The 18,239-nt window shown below is 39.5% G+C and overlaps 2 protein-coding genes across 4 annotated transcripts in view; one reads left to right on the top strand and one right to left on the bottom strand.

Moving 5' to 3' along the window:
- SLC41A2 (solute carrier family 41 member 2) overlaps nt 1-18,239 on the top strand; it is a 122,227-nt gene that overhangs the window by 86,915 nt on the left and 17,073 nt on the right. The gene's annotated exons all lie outside the window — the stretch shown is intronic.
- On the bottom strand, nt 6,191-6,740 carry LOC121040498 (40S ribosomal protein S11-like). Its single transcript, XM_040491026.1, has one exon. It carries the CDS (start codon nt 6,738-6,740, stop codon nt 6,342-6,344), a length of 399 nt encoding a protein of 132 aa, XP_040346960.1. The 3' UTR covers nt 6,191-6,341.

Below are 18,239 nucleotides of genomic sequence, written 5' to 3' on the forward strand. Positions count from 1 at the left end.
ATTTACACCCTATCCTCCAGGACTAGAAGTCTGGAGGGAAGACTGCTACATGAACAAATAATTATATTGTAATATGATATACAAATGCTGGGGATAGCTACCTATAAAGTGCTTTCAGAGTTTGGAAGAAAAAGCTCTACCTGGGGAGTAATATTTTTCTACTGCTCAGTAGGGACAAAAGTTATTTCAAATGCTTTTTTACCACTGGCTACCTTTATCACTGTAAATGATACCGTCATTTATCTCTGTGTAAGTATTGTGAAAAAGATGCATTCTTCAATCCGGTGGGAAATATTCAGAGATTGTTCTTTGGTCTATTGATAAACATGGCATTTTTAGAGCATGTTTCTATTTGCAACTCTACCTCTTAGCCTCATGGGTTGATTTTACATTTATGTTTATGGCTCTGTGCCAACATACTATCACGCATCATTTCACCTGGGTCAATGAAGGATAGAAGTAATTTTTCTGAACTTAAAAAAATACTAGATTTCAGTCTGTACTCAGAGAAATCCTACATGTCTTTTTTTAAGCTCTACTTAAATTCTTACAGGTGAAGGTTGAAAAACTGGAGGAAAGATTGATATTCATTTCTCTGAATCTTGGTTACCTCTTCTATAACATGGGAGGAATAGGAGTATCTACAACAAAACTCATTTTGAAGATTAAATGAGTGAATTATATGAAGCTTGTAACATAGCAGATGCTGTTTGAGTGTTAGCTGGTGCTCTTGTTATTAAAAATAGAATTATAAGTGGTGAGGCATTGACCTCTGACGACAATCGGAAAACGTCTTTTATAATCTTACAGCGTTGATTGGCTTTTCTTATATATCTTTTACAGCTTTCATTTTTATGGGTTTCTCCCCAAGAATCAGATATCTGCCAGAGTAGATTTTTTTAAGTTGATTTATTTTGAGAGACAGAGGGAGACAGAACAAGTGGAGGAGGGGCAGAGAAAGAGAGAGTGTGAGCAGGAGAGGGGCAGAGAGGGAGACAGAGGATCTGAGGCGGGCTCCGAGCTGATAGCAGAGAGCCCCGTGCACAGCTTGAACTCACGGAACCGTGAGATCGTGTCCTCAGCTGAAGTCAGACGCTTAACTGACTGAACCACCCAGGCGCCCCCAAGAGTAGATCTTTGTATGCATCTGACATTGTGTGTTATTCCAGTGGAATAGCTTAGAGCCAGATTGTAAATGCTCAAATCAAATCTTCATGTTCTGATGCCGACATACGTGACACACATGTAAATACATATATGCACACACCTCTTTGGAAACTGAAGTTCAGATACAAGCCCTTCCCCTGCTTCCTTCAATCAATTCAGAGATGGACAGAAGGAAGAAATACTTTATTTTTTTTATTTACATTTTTTTTAAATGTTTATTTCTGAGAGAGAGAGAGAAAGAGACTAGCAGAGGAGGACCAGAGAGAGAGGGAGATGCAGAATTTGAAGCTGGTTCCAGGCTCTGAGCTGTCAGCACAGAGCCCAACGCAGGGCTCGAACTCGTGAACTGCGAGATCATGACCTGAGCCGAAGTCAGACGTCCAACTGACTGAACTGCCCAGTCACCCCCAGAAATACTTTTTTTTTAACGTTTATTTATTTTTGAGACAGAGAGAGACAGAACATGGACGGGGGAGGGGCAGAGAGAGAGGTAGACACAGAATTGGAAGCAGGCTCCAGGCTCCGAGCCATCAGCCCAGAGCCCAACGCGGGGCTCGAATTCACAAGCTATGAGATCGTGACCTGAGTCGAAGTCGGACGCTTAACCGACTGAGCCACCCAGGCGCTCCCATAAATACTTTTTAAAGACAAAGCCTCCTTGACTACTTAAGGCTTACCTTTTACTCTTCTTTACTTGATTGGCTTCCCTTTTTTGATCTGGGTTAAATTTATATTCAGAACCTTGGTTTAGGTCCCAGCTCTTACCCAAATATTTTAGTCCACTTTTCCCATCCCTAGACTATATATTTTGATTGAATATGCTATAGTAAGATTTTCTGATGCATGTTTAATTTCTCCCCATCTATATCCCTACCTCCTTGAGGCTAGAGACCAGCCTTTCCCTATGGTATTCCCCGTGAGACATAATATAGTGGTTGTATTTGAATTCCTGGTGTTTTGGGGCGCCTGGGTGGCGCAGTTGGTTAAGCGTCCAACTTCAGCCAGGTCACGATCTCGCGGTCCGTGAGTTTGAGCCCCGCGTCGGGCTCTGGGCTGATGGCTCGGAGCCTGGAGCCTGTTTCCGATTCTGTGTCTCCCTCTCTCTCTGCCCCTCCCCCGTTTATGCTCGGTCTCTCTCCGTCCCCAAAAATAAATAAATGTTGAATTCCTGGTGTTTTGGTTTTTTTCCTAATATTCTTTGATGAACTTTCCCCTGTATCCCTCCCCACCCAATTCCCCACCCAATTAAATGAAGGAAATCTGTTTGAAGGAAACCTCGTGCTGGTCTTATTATAATGACATAGTAACAATCATTTGCAGTATATTTGCATTTACTCAGATATCATCTCTTCCTGGAAGCCTTGCTTGAATCCCAAATCTGGCCTGAGTGCCCTTACTCTGTTCCCATAGGACCCCGTGAATATCATTATTCTAGTTCTGACACATTATATTGACATTATCTGTTTATGCGTGTCTCACCCCTTATAGAGAAGGGATCTTTGGCTTATTCATTTTTATTCCTTTTACCTAGCCCCATCCCTGGTGTTCAGTTAATGTTTATTAAACAAAATGACTGTATCTTGCCTGCTCTGCCTCCTCCTTCACTGGAGGGAGGAGAAAAGTTTACAACTGTATTTAAGTCCTGGAAATGCCAGAAAAACTGAAACATCTAAATTTTCTTCTCCTTGCTGTCAATAAACACCAGCTTTCTCTCTTTGAATGACATGAGGATTGAAAATCAGAGGCTGTGAAAAATAAAACACAAAACCCCCCAAATTTCCATCAGTGTTCAGCCAGAATTATAAAGTTTTACCGAAGCGTTTAGAGATACAATGACTTGGTATCGAGAGAAAACAAAAGGTAGGGGGAGATACATACAGCAGAATTGGTCATGTGTTGATCGTTGATAAAGCCAAGTAATGGTCCGTGGGAGTGGTGTGGATTAATTTATATTGTTCTCTTCTATGTATTTGAACTTTTACATAATAAAGAGTTCTAAAAAGTTAAGGTTTCGTTTCAGATGTTAACACAAGAGTTTTTTCAGAGCATATTAGCTTTCTAATTTTGGTCCTGCAGCTGACTATTTCTCATATCAAGTGAAAAGTGAAACGTCAACTTGAATTTGAAATCGTTTGGGACTTGGAATGATTAAGTGTCTTTTATCTTGCCTCTGGCACACTCTAACTACATTTTTTGAAATTATTCTTTACTTTTTTTTTAAGTTTATTTATTTATTTTGAGAGAGAGAGAGAGAGAGAGAGAGAGAGAGAGCACATGAGCAGGGGAGGGGCAGAGAGGGAAGGGGACAGAGAGAGAAGCCCCAGCAGGCTCTACACTGTCAGCATGGAGCCTGATGCGGGGCTTGAACTCAAACCACGAGATCATGACCTGAACCGAAAGCAAGAGTCAGATGCTTAACTGACTGAGCCACCCAGGCGCCCCGAAACTATTCTTTAAATTTAAAAATCTACTTACACAAATTACATTATTTAGGTATTTATTATGTGTCTTGCAATTAAAAGGAACCTAACAAATGTGTTTTCGTTGTGTGCAGTAAGGCCACTGAACCAGTCAGTAGCTGTGATGCATTATACGCTTACTCATGTTCTTGCCCAGGGCCCGAGAGCAATCAGGGTTAGTTGGACTGTGTCAAGGCCAGAGTAATGTGTGAAAGGCATTTTATTTGGTACACCAGTGACCATATTGCATTTTGAGTTTTCTTCAGCAGTAAGGATGGGTTGGTACCAAGCTAACCACCCTGTACTACTTGTTACAACTTTTGTGATATCAGCCAACATTTATAAGACTGCCAGCTGTGGCTAAGGATGTAGTTTTGGGCTTTAGAGCGTAATTTTTCATCTGTGTCACATTAGCCCATTGAACCCACAACTCTGATTTTATAGAACCAAAATATACTTTCTTCTACAAACTTAGAGATGACTGGGGTCTTTCTCCCTAAGCAGTGATTTCCTCGGCTTCACATCTTATTTATTCAGATGCTCCATTAACTGTTCAAAGCTTGTGAATTTGTGAAATGAAAAGCATAATAGGGAATTCCGGGCTGTGATGAACCTTTTCGGCGTTTCAAGATACATCAAAGGGAATCCTGATGCCTTCTTCAGGATTTTCTGTCTGTTAATTCATTTGTTTGCCTTATTCTCTACATACAGTCTCTTTCAAGGATGTGGTATTTTGACAACATAATAAACCCAAGAAGGTACAAGAGTAACTATCAATCAAATAAGCAGACTGGCAATTTCTTGAGCAAAGAAGGAACAGAGTACATTGTGGCTTGTTTCCCTATTTAAAGTCTCTACTAGTTTCCCTTTGTGTTTGAAATCCTAACTGTGCCTCCTTTGTAAAAAGACAAAAGCATAAAGCTTGGATGACATACCCTCCAAGAGTCAAAAAGATAAGCACATAAGAGGATATTAACATTTTTTTTTTGCTATAAAATATTTTAATGGGAAAAAAAGACTTTTTTTATTTTCTAGATGCCTATTGAATTCCAACAAAGTGCTTGCTAATATAATTGGTAAATTATGAAGCAAAACCATTTTAAAAATTTTTTTAAATGTTTATTTATTTTGAGAGAGAAGAAGAGAGTGTGAGCAGGGGAGGGGCAGAGAGAGAGGATCGCAAGCAGGCTCTACGCCGTTAGCACAGAGCCTGATGTGAGGTTTGATCTAACAAACCATGGGATCGTGATCTGAGCTGAAATCAAAGTCGGATGCTTTAACTGACTGAGCCTCCCAGGTGCACCAAATCAAAACCATTTCTAAATGAAATTTTTAATTCCCTATTGTAGGCAGTGATTGTTTTGTGCAGAAAATTAGGTTATTAAGAACTCGACTAAAAATTTCAGCAGCACCAAATTCCATGAGAAATTCATTGTGAAAGTTGATTGTAGAAAACCTTTGCTTCTGGCTGTGTCTGTCTTTGCATGTGGGGAACACAAAATATTTCCATTAAATGGTGTAATGACAACAAGTTCCCAATATGTAAAATTTAGAATGATACGTATCAGGATTATACCAAATCCATAACACATGTAGTCTTCTAAGCACTGTGCTCGTTGCTGTACAAAAGAAATAGAAGACATTGACCCTGGCCTTTACCATCTTTTCTGTTGTGGGAGATTGGACTTAAATGCATGAAACAGAGAAAAGCCTGACTTTCTTCCCTATGATAGTAGAGTCTTCCTTTGTAACTTCAGAATCAAACTTTTTGCCAGTGCCTGGATTTCATTCTTTAAAAGTGCCTCAGTAGATTTTTCTTTTTATGAGTTTATTTTTGAGTAATCTCTACACCTAAGGTGGGGCTTGAACCCACAGTCCTAAAATCAAAAGTCACATGCTCCACTGACTGAGCCAGCTAGGTGCCCCTTAGATTTTTCTTTTTCTTTCCTTTTTTTTTTTTTTTTTTTTTTTGAAGAGGAGAATCAGAGTATATATTGTAGCTGATGAGAAACTTCAATTAATATCAATAAATATGAAATTATTCTTAGCAAAATAATGATTCTTACACTTTTTATTAGTATGATTTAAAAAAAATGGAGTCCCCTTAGTTTTTTTTCTTTGAAGTTTATCTATTTTTTATTTTTTATTTTTTTATTTGTTTTTAGTAATCTCCACATCCAGTGTGGAGCTCGAACTCACAACCCTGAGATCAAGAGTCACATGCTCCTCTGACTGAGCCAGCCAGGCGCCCCTTCTTAGTTTTTATTACTACCTTTTGGTAGACAGTATTTGATTTTGAATTTTACACTTATGTGCAAATTGCATGGGTTCATATTCTCAAGAAAAATTGTTCCCAGCAAGTCCCAAGCCCACCTTAAATGAACAAATGTATGCCCCCATAATAAAATTTGTCATTAGGATCTTGATTAATGAATTTCCTAATAAGTGTTTCTGTCTTATAAATAATAGTTCATGGTCATTTTGGGGCTTTTTGTTTGTTTTTTTGTTTCTGTTTTTGTTTTTTTAGCTCATGGTCATTTTGGGTTTTTTTTTAGTTTTTTTTGTTTTTTTTTTTTGACTGGGAAAATAACTTTATTTTCTTCGGGGGTGTGGACAGACGTCTAGTCTCAGAACTTCTGGAATTGCTTTTTGGTGCTAGCGGCCTTTGTGACTTTGAGCACGTTGAAGCGCACAGTCTTGCTCAAGGGCTGGCACTCAGCCCGCTGTGACAATGTCGCCGATCTGGACATCCCTGAAGCAGGGGGACAGGTGCACGGACATGTTCTTGTGGCGTTTCTCAAAGCGGTTGTATACAGTGGAGGTTCGGATATAATGGAGGTAGTCTCGGTGGGTGACAATGGTCCTCTGCATCTTCATCTTGGTCACCACACCAGACAGAATCTGCCCTCGGATGGAGACGTTACCAGTAAAGGGGCATTTCTTATCCATATAGGTGCCCTCAATGGCCTCCTTGGGCGTCTTGAAGTCCAAACCGCTGTTTTTGTGGTATCGCGAGAGTTTCTCCTTGCCAGTTTCACCAAGCAGAATCCTCTTCTTATTTTGAAAGATGGTTGGCTGCTTTTGGTAGGCACGCTCAGTCTGAATGTCCACCATCTTCCTGGCCGCCTGGAAAAAGGCGCTCATGGTCATTTTGAAACATATGTTTGTAATATGAGTGTGGCCACGACACAAATAGTATAAATTAAAAACAAATATCTTCCATTTCTTATCTAGTAGAGTACGCTTGGGACAGAAACATGGTCTAGATACTAAAAGAAGCACTGGCCACATCTTAGTTCTGAAGTCACATCCACGTGATTTAGTGTCATCTTAACTTTGAAGACATAAAATTAATGTTTTCACAGAAGGCTATTTATAAGGCAGGCTGTCTGTAATCACATACATCACATACAAAGGATAAAGGAAAGAAGAGGGGAGATAAGATCCCAATATGAGGAATACTGTAGAGAGATTGGAGCTGTTCACAGTCAGTCATGAATCAGAGTTTCTGCTCTGCTACTTATTTTGTGACTTTAATCAAGTTTTGTAACCTTCCTGGCCTTATTTTTTTCCCCCTAACTCAGAGGGTAGTGATGAGAGCTAAGCTAATGTATATAAATTACTTGGTGGAATTTCTGGGACATAGTAAGTTTCCAATAATGGTAGTAAATGCAGTGTATCGTATTATTGTCAGAGGCATCGCTTTTCCTTCCTCTCATTATTGGAGACACCTTCATTTTGATGCCTGTTCTTTACCACACAATTCCCTTCTTGCCCTTCTGATGAGTGGCCTAAGCTTTGGATAGCATCCTTGCATTGCTTGCTCTCATATTGACGTCTCTAGTCTGGACTCCTTTTCTACATCTCCAGTTATATGTTGAACGATCTCTCAAACGTGAAATGTCCAAAACTAAATTCCTTGTTCCCCCATAATCTCTCCCATCTCAGTAGCAGGGGTGGGGAGATGAGAAGCCACAAGGGGTACAGTGAAAAGGGCAAGAAGCCAAGCTTAGGGCACACAAGCAAAGGTGTCTGAACCTCTCCATCCTCAGCCCCTGATGCTGTAAAGTCCCTCTGGGATGGGGAGAGCCTCATTCACGTAGGCTTATGGCATGTGCACTGTTGGCACCCCAAATCCTGCCCGTCACAGTCATCACCATTATCCTGCTACTGATAAGTGCGTGCGTTGTGACAGGAAGACTCCTGGACTGGGAATAAGTATTTCTTTCTTTTTTCTAAGTTTGTTTATTTTATGTTGAGGGGGGAGAGGGTCAGAGAGAGGGAGAGAATCCCAAGCCGGCTCCATACTGACAGCGCAGAGCCCAGTGCAGGGCTTGAACTCAAGAACTGTGAGACCACGACCTGAGCCAAAACCAAGAGTCGGATGGGACACTTAGCCAACTGAGACCCCCGGGCTCCCTGGAGTAAGTATTTCTGGCCCCTTCCTGTATTGTGACTTTAGCTAAGTCACAGCACTGCTGTGTGGCTTAGTTTTTTCACTTGTAACATTACAGTGGAGATACTAACACTAAGGTAACCATTTAATTTTAGTCCAAACTAGGACACTTTGGAGAGTGAAAGGGAGCTATTGATAATTAGAATGACCATCACTTCTGGGCAAATGAGGAAGCATAGTGACCCTGGCTATCACTCAGATCCCCTCCTGCATTCATGATGTTTGATTTTGTGAATTCCCACTTCTACAGAAAAGATGATTTGTTACAAAGCATTGTATATATTTAGTAATGTATATGCTAATATTAAAATAATCTGCTAACTACAACAGTCTATTAATATGGAAATCAATAATTGCTGCTAAAGTAATATTAAGTTAAATTGTCTTTTATGGGTTAGCCAGAGAACCAAAGCAATACAAAAAATGTTGTTTTCTTGAAAAATTGTATTCCAAGTCCGCTAACTTTTTTTTCAAAAAATAGCTTATTTTTAATGGGTCTTTTTTTTTTTTTTAACCCAGAAGTCTGGCAGTTCTTTCTGCCATAATTTGACTTATATTATAGTGTTCAGTTATATTTCTTCTGGATTTTTTGAGAGGAAGAGCGTAATGGTGTGTGTGTGTGTGTGTGTATATATATATATATATATATATATATATATATAGGCCAGTTCATCACCTCATCACCTAAATTATATATTCTGAAAGTTTCCCATCTCTGATAGTCCCTTTCTTGGGATTTGGTAATCTCAGCCACTTTTTCAATATATATAAGAGTTTCAAAAGTGGTGATAGCAAACAGTGTATGGCATTTATTATGAGCCATTCACTGTTAGGCACCTTACATATATGAACTTGCTGAGTACTCTCTACAACTCTGTGACCTACGTTATGCTGTTCCCATTCACAGATGAGGCAGGTGACATAGAGAGAAGTTGACGGACTTCTCCGAGGCCACACAGCAAGATGGAGTCTATAGTCTGGACTCCTAACCACTATGTTTTACAAGAATAAGTTTGACACTTCGTTGTGCTCTTAGAGGTACATGGTTCTTAGGATGGCAGTTTCTGAAGACTTAAAGCTGCCTTTTGTCTCTATTTTGTTCCATCCTCATATACCTTCCAGCCTGGCATTTTGCCTCAGAAGGGCATTCATTGCACAGAGTTTACATAGAATCTTTGTCTACTGAAGTCAGGTAGGAATCCAGTCAAGAAAACAAATGTCCCGAGAGAAGCACAAAGCACTATGGGAGTTCAGTAGTGGGAGTTTTTCCCTCCATGGGGAGGAGGATTTATAATGGATAAAATTTTGTTTTGTGGAATCCATAGAAAATGCCATTTCAGCAAAAGGAAATAGCATTAGGTAAATGAGGAAAGTCAGGGCATTTACAGAAAATAGGAAGAAAATTTATGGAACATAGGGGCTTATGTAAAGAAGTGATGGAAAATAAGGTTGAAAATTAACAGATTGTGGCAAGATCATGAAGGATCTTGAAGACCAGACTGATGAGTTTATTTTGTTTTTCAAAATGATGATTTTCAAAATTTGTTCCCCTTGCAACAAACTTGTGAGATCTGATAACATTTCATTCATCTGATGCAGGGAGCATAGTATGTAAGGGCTTGGGCTCTGGTATTCACCACTTGTACCTGTGTCAGCTTAAGCACAGTAACCTCTCAGGGACTGTGTTTTCTCATCTATAAAAAGTGGCTAAGAATAGACCCACCTTGTTGGCTGTTGTTATAAGGATGAGACGAGATAATCTATGAAAGGTGCTATTACGGTTTTACTGTTTTATTACCATCATCACTAGTAGCTGTGGATTACTGGAGTAATAAGTCTCTTAGGGGATCAGTGACAGGATCAAGACCTATGGAATTTAGCATCAAGAGTCCCTACCATGATTCTGATACCCCAGTAATTGATTGGAGTCATTCTTCTCAGTAAGGAAGAATGTAGCCATGTGGTGGCAACCTGCCCATAACTGGAATCCCAGGATAACTACCCAATAACTGAGAGAGTTAATTGGCTCAGCCCTAGGCAAGTTGCTTAATTCCTTAGGGGTCTCATTGTTCTTGCCTGCAAGATGAGGGTAATGACTCCTCATTGTATAGTAGTAATAATGTTTAAATGTGTGGCACATAGTAGGCCTTATTAAATGGTGTGGTTATATATATATATATATTTTTTATTACAACACTAACTCAAATCCTATTCCCAGATGGCATCACAAAGGAAGGATCTAAGCAATTAGGGGATTGTAACAGGTTGCCTGACCTCATTCCCATTCTTTTCTCACTCCTCAAGATTTAAATCCACCAGATTTCAAATGGGAAGTAAGGATCTCTTTATTCTTTCTGCATTCTGTCTCTGTTTCTTCATTGGTTTCTGTTTGGGTTGAAGGCAAAGTATGAAGAGAATGGTAAGGAAATGTGAGGAGAGGGTCAACAGTTGCAGGAATTTTCTTCTCTTGTTCTAAAAACACCTACTTAAGCTTTGCGAGTTGATGAATATGTTACCTTAAGGTAGACAGTTGAAACAGGTGAATTTTTGAGATTCCCTTTTCACCTTGTTTTGATTGTATTTTTTGTGATACGATAGTGTGGTGACGCTATTGAAGCTTAGGTTGTAGGGTCTTAAGGTGGAGACGATTTCCCAAATCCCTTTTTAGGATTAATTCTCTAGACAGGTATGCTCGGGCTCCAGGCCAGACAGCCACAGAAGATGAAACGATAGCCTGCCTCTTGGAGACATAGCATGCTGGATCCCTTGGGTAGTGAGGCATTGAGAAGGGGAGCTCTCTTCAGGCTTGTCGACCCTGATGAAGACGAAGGTAGGGCCGGAGACGCTGAGCTGTCTTTTTCTAGTGTTCTGCTGAGGATGTAACCACCCGTGCTCGGAATCCTGCTGAGACTGCAGACGTGACTTAGAGCACTCATCCATCACCGACAAAAAAAAAAAAAAAAAAATCTTATAACACAGCTATGGGAAAGCACTTAATTGAAAAATATAAAAACCATTACTCAAATTTGCCAGAATAAAGTCTGGTTAATTGTGATTCCAGAATAGTCACTGTAAAAATTCTGACCTGACCTGATTTTATCATTTAAAATGTTTAGCTTATTTATAATTTTTTTTTATAATTTTAATTTTTTTCTTTTTTTTCAACGTTCATTCATCTCTGGGACAGAGAGAGACAGAGCATGAACGGGGGAGGCGCAGAGAGAGAGGGAGACACAGAATCGGAAGCAGGCTCCAGGCTCCGAGCCATCAGCCCAGAGCCCAACGCGGGGCTCGAACTCACGGACCGCGAGATCGTGACCTGGCTGAAGTCGGACGCCCAACCGACTGCGCCACCCAGGCGCCCCTGTTTAGCTTATTTAAAAACAAATGTTTAGTGCCATGTCACTTTTAATGGGGCGCCTGGGTGGCTCAGTCGGTTAAAGCGTCCGACTTCAGCTCAGGTCCCGATCTCGCGTCCGTGAGTTCGAGCCCCGCGTCGGGCTCTGGGCTGATGGCTCAGAGCCTGGAGCCTGTTTCTGATTCTGTGTCTCCCTCTCTCTCTGCCCCTGCCCCGTTCATGCTCTGTCTCTCTCTGTCTCAAAAATAAATAAAACGTTAAAAAAAAAATTTTAAAAAAAATTTTAAAGCTAAATGTCTATGTCAGCTCTAGTTGTACTTATTGAAAGGAATGTTTAAACAATGTCAAAGGAGGATGAGACCATCATTCCGTATCTAAAATTAAGAGACAGTTGAATTTACTGCTCCCTGTTGTGAAGTAGTTACACTGGGATCAGGCAAAATCTCTCTAGGCCAGCAAACTGCCATTCTTACATAGGGTTTAGGGTTTGGGAGTTGAGGGTTCAAAAGCACAAGTGGGCTGATGCCAGGTGGAGAAGTACGGTTACTGGGGTGTGAGTAGTGTTGTTTGGTTGGCCCCAAGCCGTATACTTATTGGACTGAATTTGTTCCTAATTGGCTACTTCAGAAGCAAGGACTGTCATTGATTGGCTGGCTTTTAAAGTGTGTTCAAGAATGTAAGTTGTTTATTGACTGAATGAATTCGAAACCACTTCTGTCGGCTTTTTGTTACATGGTGAAAGAATCATCAGTGTTTTCCTGGGAATGTGGGAACTTTCGAAATTCTCAGTCCCCATTGTTCTTAACTCAGTCAAAGCTCCAGGAGATCATTAAGGATTGTCCAGACCTTCCTCTCTGTTGTTGATTCTTCTTGAAGATGGGGTTTCATTTGTGAAGATCTGATTTTCAGTTTGTATCAATCAGCATGATTTCATTTATTTCTTTGAAGCATTTATTGAAACACCTGCCAGGACAGTAACTGTAGAAGAATTTGAGGTGCTAGACAATAAACATCAAATGACTCTGAGGCAAACAAGAATAATTAGAAGTATTGGGAGGGACTGGTATATATTTCACTCGCATAACCTAAGATTTTTCAGGTATGACCAAGAAAACAAGTCTTAGGCATTCCCTAGGTGGCCAGACTGCCTTTTCTTTCAGCTTAGATATAGATTGCTGTATTCTACCTGTAATGTTGGTCAGGTATAAATAACATGAGTGTTAGTAATGGTTTCAGTTGGCCAAAAGAAAGTGCAAAGCCATTCTATTATCTATAACTGGAACTGTTATTTTGATAGTCTTGTATGGAAGCTGTCTACTTGTATGATCATCTCTGTTCTGAGAATCTTGGGTTAATAGTCAAGTTCTATGAATCATCTGTTCCTGGGGGTGCTCTGGAGAACCTGTTTTTTTTTTTTTTTTAAGTTTTTTTATTTTGTGAAAGAGAGAGAGCATGCATGAGTGAGGGAGGGCCAGAGAGAGAGAATCCCAAGCAGATTCTGCACTGCCAGCACAGAGCCCAACACGGGCTCTGTCTCACAAACCATGAGATCATTACCTGAGCTGAGATCAAGAGCTGGGGGCTTAACCGACTGAGCCACTCAGGTGCTCCTTGGAGAACCTGTTTTAGGTTCTCGACTAGTATTACCTTCCGGCTCCTCTAAGGTCCCTTCCATCTTTTTCCCCAGAGGGTGTCCATCGTTGAGTCTTATCCAGGGATCATGTTTCGTTTTGTTTTGTTTTTAGCTGAATAATTGACATTCCTTTCAAACCGGGTTGTACCTGTACATAGACAAAAAGATTAGGGATTATTTTATTCATCGTCATAGACTCAGCACCAGCCCCTAATGCAGTAAATAATTATCAAATACACTCAGCTTTATATAATTCTTAGATTATTTTAGGCATTTCAGTCATGTTTCTTTTTGATTCTGATCTCACTGAAAGCAATAACTATGTCATATTCTTTTCTGAGTAACCCAGAAAGCTTATCACAGTGTTTTCTATGTTAGGTACCAATAAATATTCGTTAAATTGGATTCAAGATGCATTGAGCATACTTTGGATATTTGGGAAAATACTTGACATGGTTGCTAACCGCTTGAGCAGAAGACGCCAGACACAAAAAGAATACATAATATATTATTACATTTATATTAAGTATAGATAAAGGCATATACAACTAAAAAAGAAAGTAAATGAAGTTTGATAACTAACTTGTGCCAGAATAAGAACTGAGGCAAAGGAAGAAACAATAGCTTGTGGCTTCTAATTCAAAAACTGTTCGGTGAGTGATCAGGATCATTCTTTTTCTCCTCGCCTCTGTTTCTACTCGCTACTGTTCTTAGATACCCTATTTACAAGAAGAATATGAACTAATATTTATTAAGTGTCTATTAATTGCCAGATGACTTTTTTTTTTTTTTTTTTAAGTAGGCTTCACGTCCTGTTCAGAGCCCAATGTGGGGCTTGAACTCACAACTCTGAGATCAGGATCTGAGCTGAGATCAAGAGTCAGATGCTTAACCAAGTGAGCCACCCAGGTGCCCTAGCCAGACACCATTTTTTCTTAATGTTTATTTATTTATTTTAAGAGGGAGAGAGGGTGTGAGCACATGAGTAGGGGAGGGGCAGAGAGGGAGAATACCAAGCAGGCTCCACACTGTCAGCACGGAGCCCAACATGGGGCCCAGTCCCACGAACTATGAGATCATGACCTGAGCTGAAACCAAGAGCTGACTGCTCAGCCGACTGGAGGCACCCAGGTGCCCCAGACAACACTTTTTATTGAAATTATTTCACATAATACTTTTAGCAGCCCTCTGAGATATGCAGTCTTCTCTACTTTCCAAGTGACAAATCTGAGAGACTGAAAGTTTAAAAAACTTATGCAGAGTCAGGGAGCCTGGGTGGCTCAGTTGGCTAAGCGTCCAACTTCGGTTCAGGTCATGATCTCACGGTCCATGGGTTCCATCCCGACATAGTAGGGCTCTGTGCTGACAGCTCAGAGCCTGGAGCCTGTTTTGGATTCTGTGTCTCCCCCTCTCTCTGTTCCTCCCCTGCTCATGCACTATCTCCCTCTCTCTCAAAAATAAATAAACATTTAAAAAAATTATGCAGAGTGACAGAAGTAGTTAAGTAGTAGATAAAATTTGAATTTAGATCTGTGTTACTTCAAAGTCTTTGTTCTGTCTATTCTATCACAAAGTAAAAGGACCAAGAATTTTACCTGGTAATTTCATTATTTATTAGCAGAGGATGACAGAAAGAGGTCCTACACTCGAGGGCAGGGGTCAGCAAACTTTTTCTGAAAAAGGCTAGAGAGTCAACATTTTAGGACTTGGAGGCCATGCGGTCTCTGTCACAAGTACTCAACTCTGCTAGAACAGCACAACAGCAGCCACAGACAATATGTAAAGAAATGAGTGTGGCTGGTGTCCCAGCAAAACTTTGCCTATGGACACTGGAAATGAAATTTCCTAAAATGTTTATGTGTCACAAAATACTATTTTTTCTTTGGTTATTTTCAACCATTTAGAAATATCAACTTCTTAGCTTATGGGCCATACAGGTAGGTGCTGGGCCAGACAGGCTATAGTTTGCTGACCCCTGCTGTAGGCTGTTCCTAGAAGAAACCCCTATCAGAGTCCTTATATATTTTTAGGAATTTCCTTTCCTTTAGAGACAGATTTAAAAAGTTCAACAGATACTTATCAAACCTCTCCCTATGTGCTGCACACTGCTACTTGTTTTAAAGAGATGAATTCTGGGGCGCCTGGGTGGCTCAGTCGGTTAAGCGTCCGACTTCGGCTCAGGTCACGATCTCACAGTTCGTGAGTTCGAGCCCCGCGTCAGGCTCTGTGCTGACAGCTCAGAGCCTGGAGCCTGTTTCAGATTCTGTGTCTCCCTCTCTCTGACCCTCCCCCGTTCATGCTGTGTCTCTCTCTGTCTCAAAAATAAATAAACGTTAAAAAAAAAAAAATGAATTCTCCAACAAAACAATTTGAAAGAAAATGACATTAAGGTCTACTTTATATGCAGTAAACCATACCTGTGTAAAGTGTAGTTTGATGAGTTTGCATACATAGTTTTCACAGTTTGTAGTTTGCTTAGTTTGTGTAGTTTGCATAGTTTGACGTATGCATGCATCCATGTAACAACCACCACAATCAACATATAGAACATTGCCTTCGCCCTCAAAAAGTTCCCTCATGCCCCTTTGCAGTCAGCGCCCCTCCATCCCTGGCTCTAGACAACCACTGATCTATCCTTTATCATTATAAATTGTATTTTCCTTTTCTGAGTTTTCATATAAATGAATATAAATTTATATTCTTTGACTCCTTCTTTTACTCCACATGTGTTTTGAAATTTATGCATATTGTTACATATGTTAGTAATTTGTTCCATTTTTGCTGCTTAGTATTCTACCGTATGACTATACCCAACTGGTTTATCCATTCACCTGCTGATGAGCATTTGGTTTGTATCCAGTTTGGGTCTATTATGAATGAAGTTGATATTAACATTTATGTATAAGTTTTGTGTAGACATATGTTTCTGTTTCCCTTGGGTAAATACCCAGGAGTAGAGTTGCTGGATCTTCTGGAAAAGGCATATTTAACTTTAGAAGAAACTGCCAGTCTTTTTTCCAAAGTGGTTATATACTGTTCTGCATTCCCATTAGGGTGAGAGTTCCCATTGTTCCACATCCTCACCATTACTTAGGATTGTCAGTCTTTATGCCTTTAGCCATTCCAGTGGGTATAAAAGTGGTAGCTCATGACCATCGTAATTTCCATGTGCCTCTTGATTAACAGTATTGAGCATCTTTTCATGGGTTTACTGGCTGTTCATGTTTTCTTTTGTGAAGTCCAAATCTTATGTCCATTTTTTAAAACGGGTTGACTTATGGAGTTGTTAAGAGTTCTTTGTATATTCTGGGTATAAGTCCTTTGTCATATACATGTACTGAAAATATTTTCTCCCAGTCTGGACATTGCTTCTTCATTTTCTTAACCATATATTTTAACAGTGGGAATTTCAATTTTAATAAAGTTCAGTTTATCAGTTTTTTTCATTACGGTTAGTGCTTTTTTGTTTTAGAAATTTTCTAGATTTTTTAGCTTTTCTTTGGGGCTCTGATCCATTTTGAGTTAATTTTTATGAACTACAGATTAAGGTTCATATTTTTTCTTGTGAATACTTGGTTGTTTCAGCCCCATTTATTGAGAAAACTAGCCTTACCCTCCTTGAATGACTTTAGTGCCTTTATCAGAAATCAATTTACTATGTATATGTGGGTCTCTTTCTAAATTTTATTCTGTTCCACTGATGTATATACCTATTCTTATGCAACTGTTTTCTTTTGAGCCTTCACATGGTGTTTTTTTTTTTAATTTTAGCCTCAAGAGAAATCATTTGCTTTTTTTTTTTTTTTTTTTTGGCCATTCTTTTTAATTGCAAGCTCTCTTTATGTGGGTCTCAGTTCATTTATGGGAGTATCTGTATCTTTACAGCTACAGATATGCCAAATAACCAAAACTAATGTAGATGTTTTTTCTGTGATTCCTGCCAAATCAACATCCTTTTATTCTCTACTCTTAACAAAGAGTTCTCAGTGTGCTAGCATTTCAACAGCAGCAGTAATTATATTTATGAATTCTTATGTGATACTGTATCTCAAACCTTATGGAAGTCCAAGTGGATTATGTCTGGGCTTTCACACTTGTCACTTCTCATGGCTGCTTTTTTCTGAGATGTGAATTCGATTAACTACGCATGTTCCTTCTTTTTGTACATCCAACTCTGTTCCCTGCTTCTCTCCATATTCTGTCTCTAAGCATAACTTTAGACCCTTCTATATCAAGAAAAGATCTATTTTCAAATCTCTCAATTGTTTCTTTGCCCCTTTCTCCCATTAAAATGAGTTGTCTTCCTTTCAGGGTTTACCTTTCTAAGGTCAAAGAAGTTCAGAACTGTACTCCTGACACCTTTTATTTTACCTGCAATCAGAGTGGTTTCCAGGTAGTTCCGTGTTCTAGCACTATTTATTACTCAGTTCCTGTAGATTTCAAAGTTATCCTTTTAAATCTGTTTTCTGAGACAATATGTCACCTAGTAAAGTGAAAAAACAGATTTCTGTACTGAGCTTAGGCAAGGAGGGGGTTTTGGGTCATCATTTCATGGGGGATTTTTGTTTGTTTTAGTTTGAATTTTGTTTTGTATTGTCAAGCAACATGTATTCATGACGGTAAAATTGCCCCAATCCAAAGACCACCACCACAAATATTTCGGTGTGCTATTAAAAAAAAAAAAAAACATTTTTAAAGATTATTTCTCAAATTTGAGTAATACATATATTGGAAAGGCATACAATAAGTGGTTTTAAATGAATAAATATTCTTTTTTTTTTTTTTTCTCAGTTAAGTGTTTTGCTAGGCAAGCCACAGAAAGGCCTCCTACTTGTAAGACAAGCAGGGCCATCTTTGGGCTAAGGGCAGAGGGTGAAGGAGGAGCCCCTAAGTGGCTCAGGGCCTGGTCTCTGCTGATTGCGTCTTTCCTTATTATTCTGTGGGTACTAACAGCATTCAAGTAATTTAGCTTGGTAGTTGGAAATCAATAAAGGTTCATTTTCTATAGCTATGTACATATGTTTTATTTCTATCCTTTTTCCTCTTATTAGAAACTAAGAAACATCTTATTTTGCCTGACTTTTTTTTTTCTTTTAATTTTCCAGGCTGTCATTTCCTAATGTTAAGTGACATTAGTTATCACTGGCTCTTTGCATGATTGGAACA

Source organism: Herpailurus yagouaroundi, unplaced genomic scaffold (genome assembly GCF_014898765.1).
Source record: "Herpailurus yagouaroundi ecotype Mexico unplaced genomic scaffold, PumYag 182, whole genome shotgun sequence".
Classification (NCBI taxonomy): Eukaryota; Metazoa; Chordata; class Mammalia; order Carnivora; family Felidae; genus Herpailurus; species Herpailurus yagouaroundi.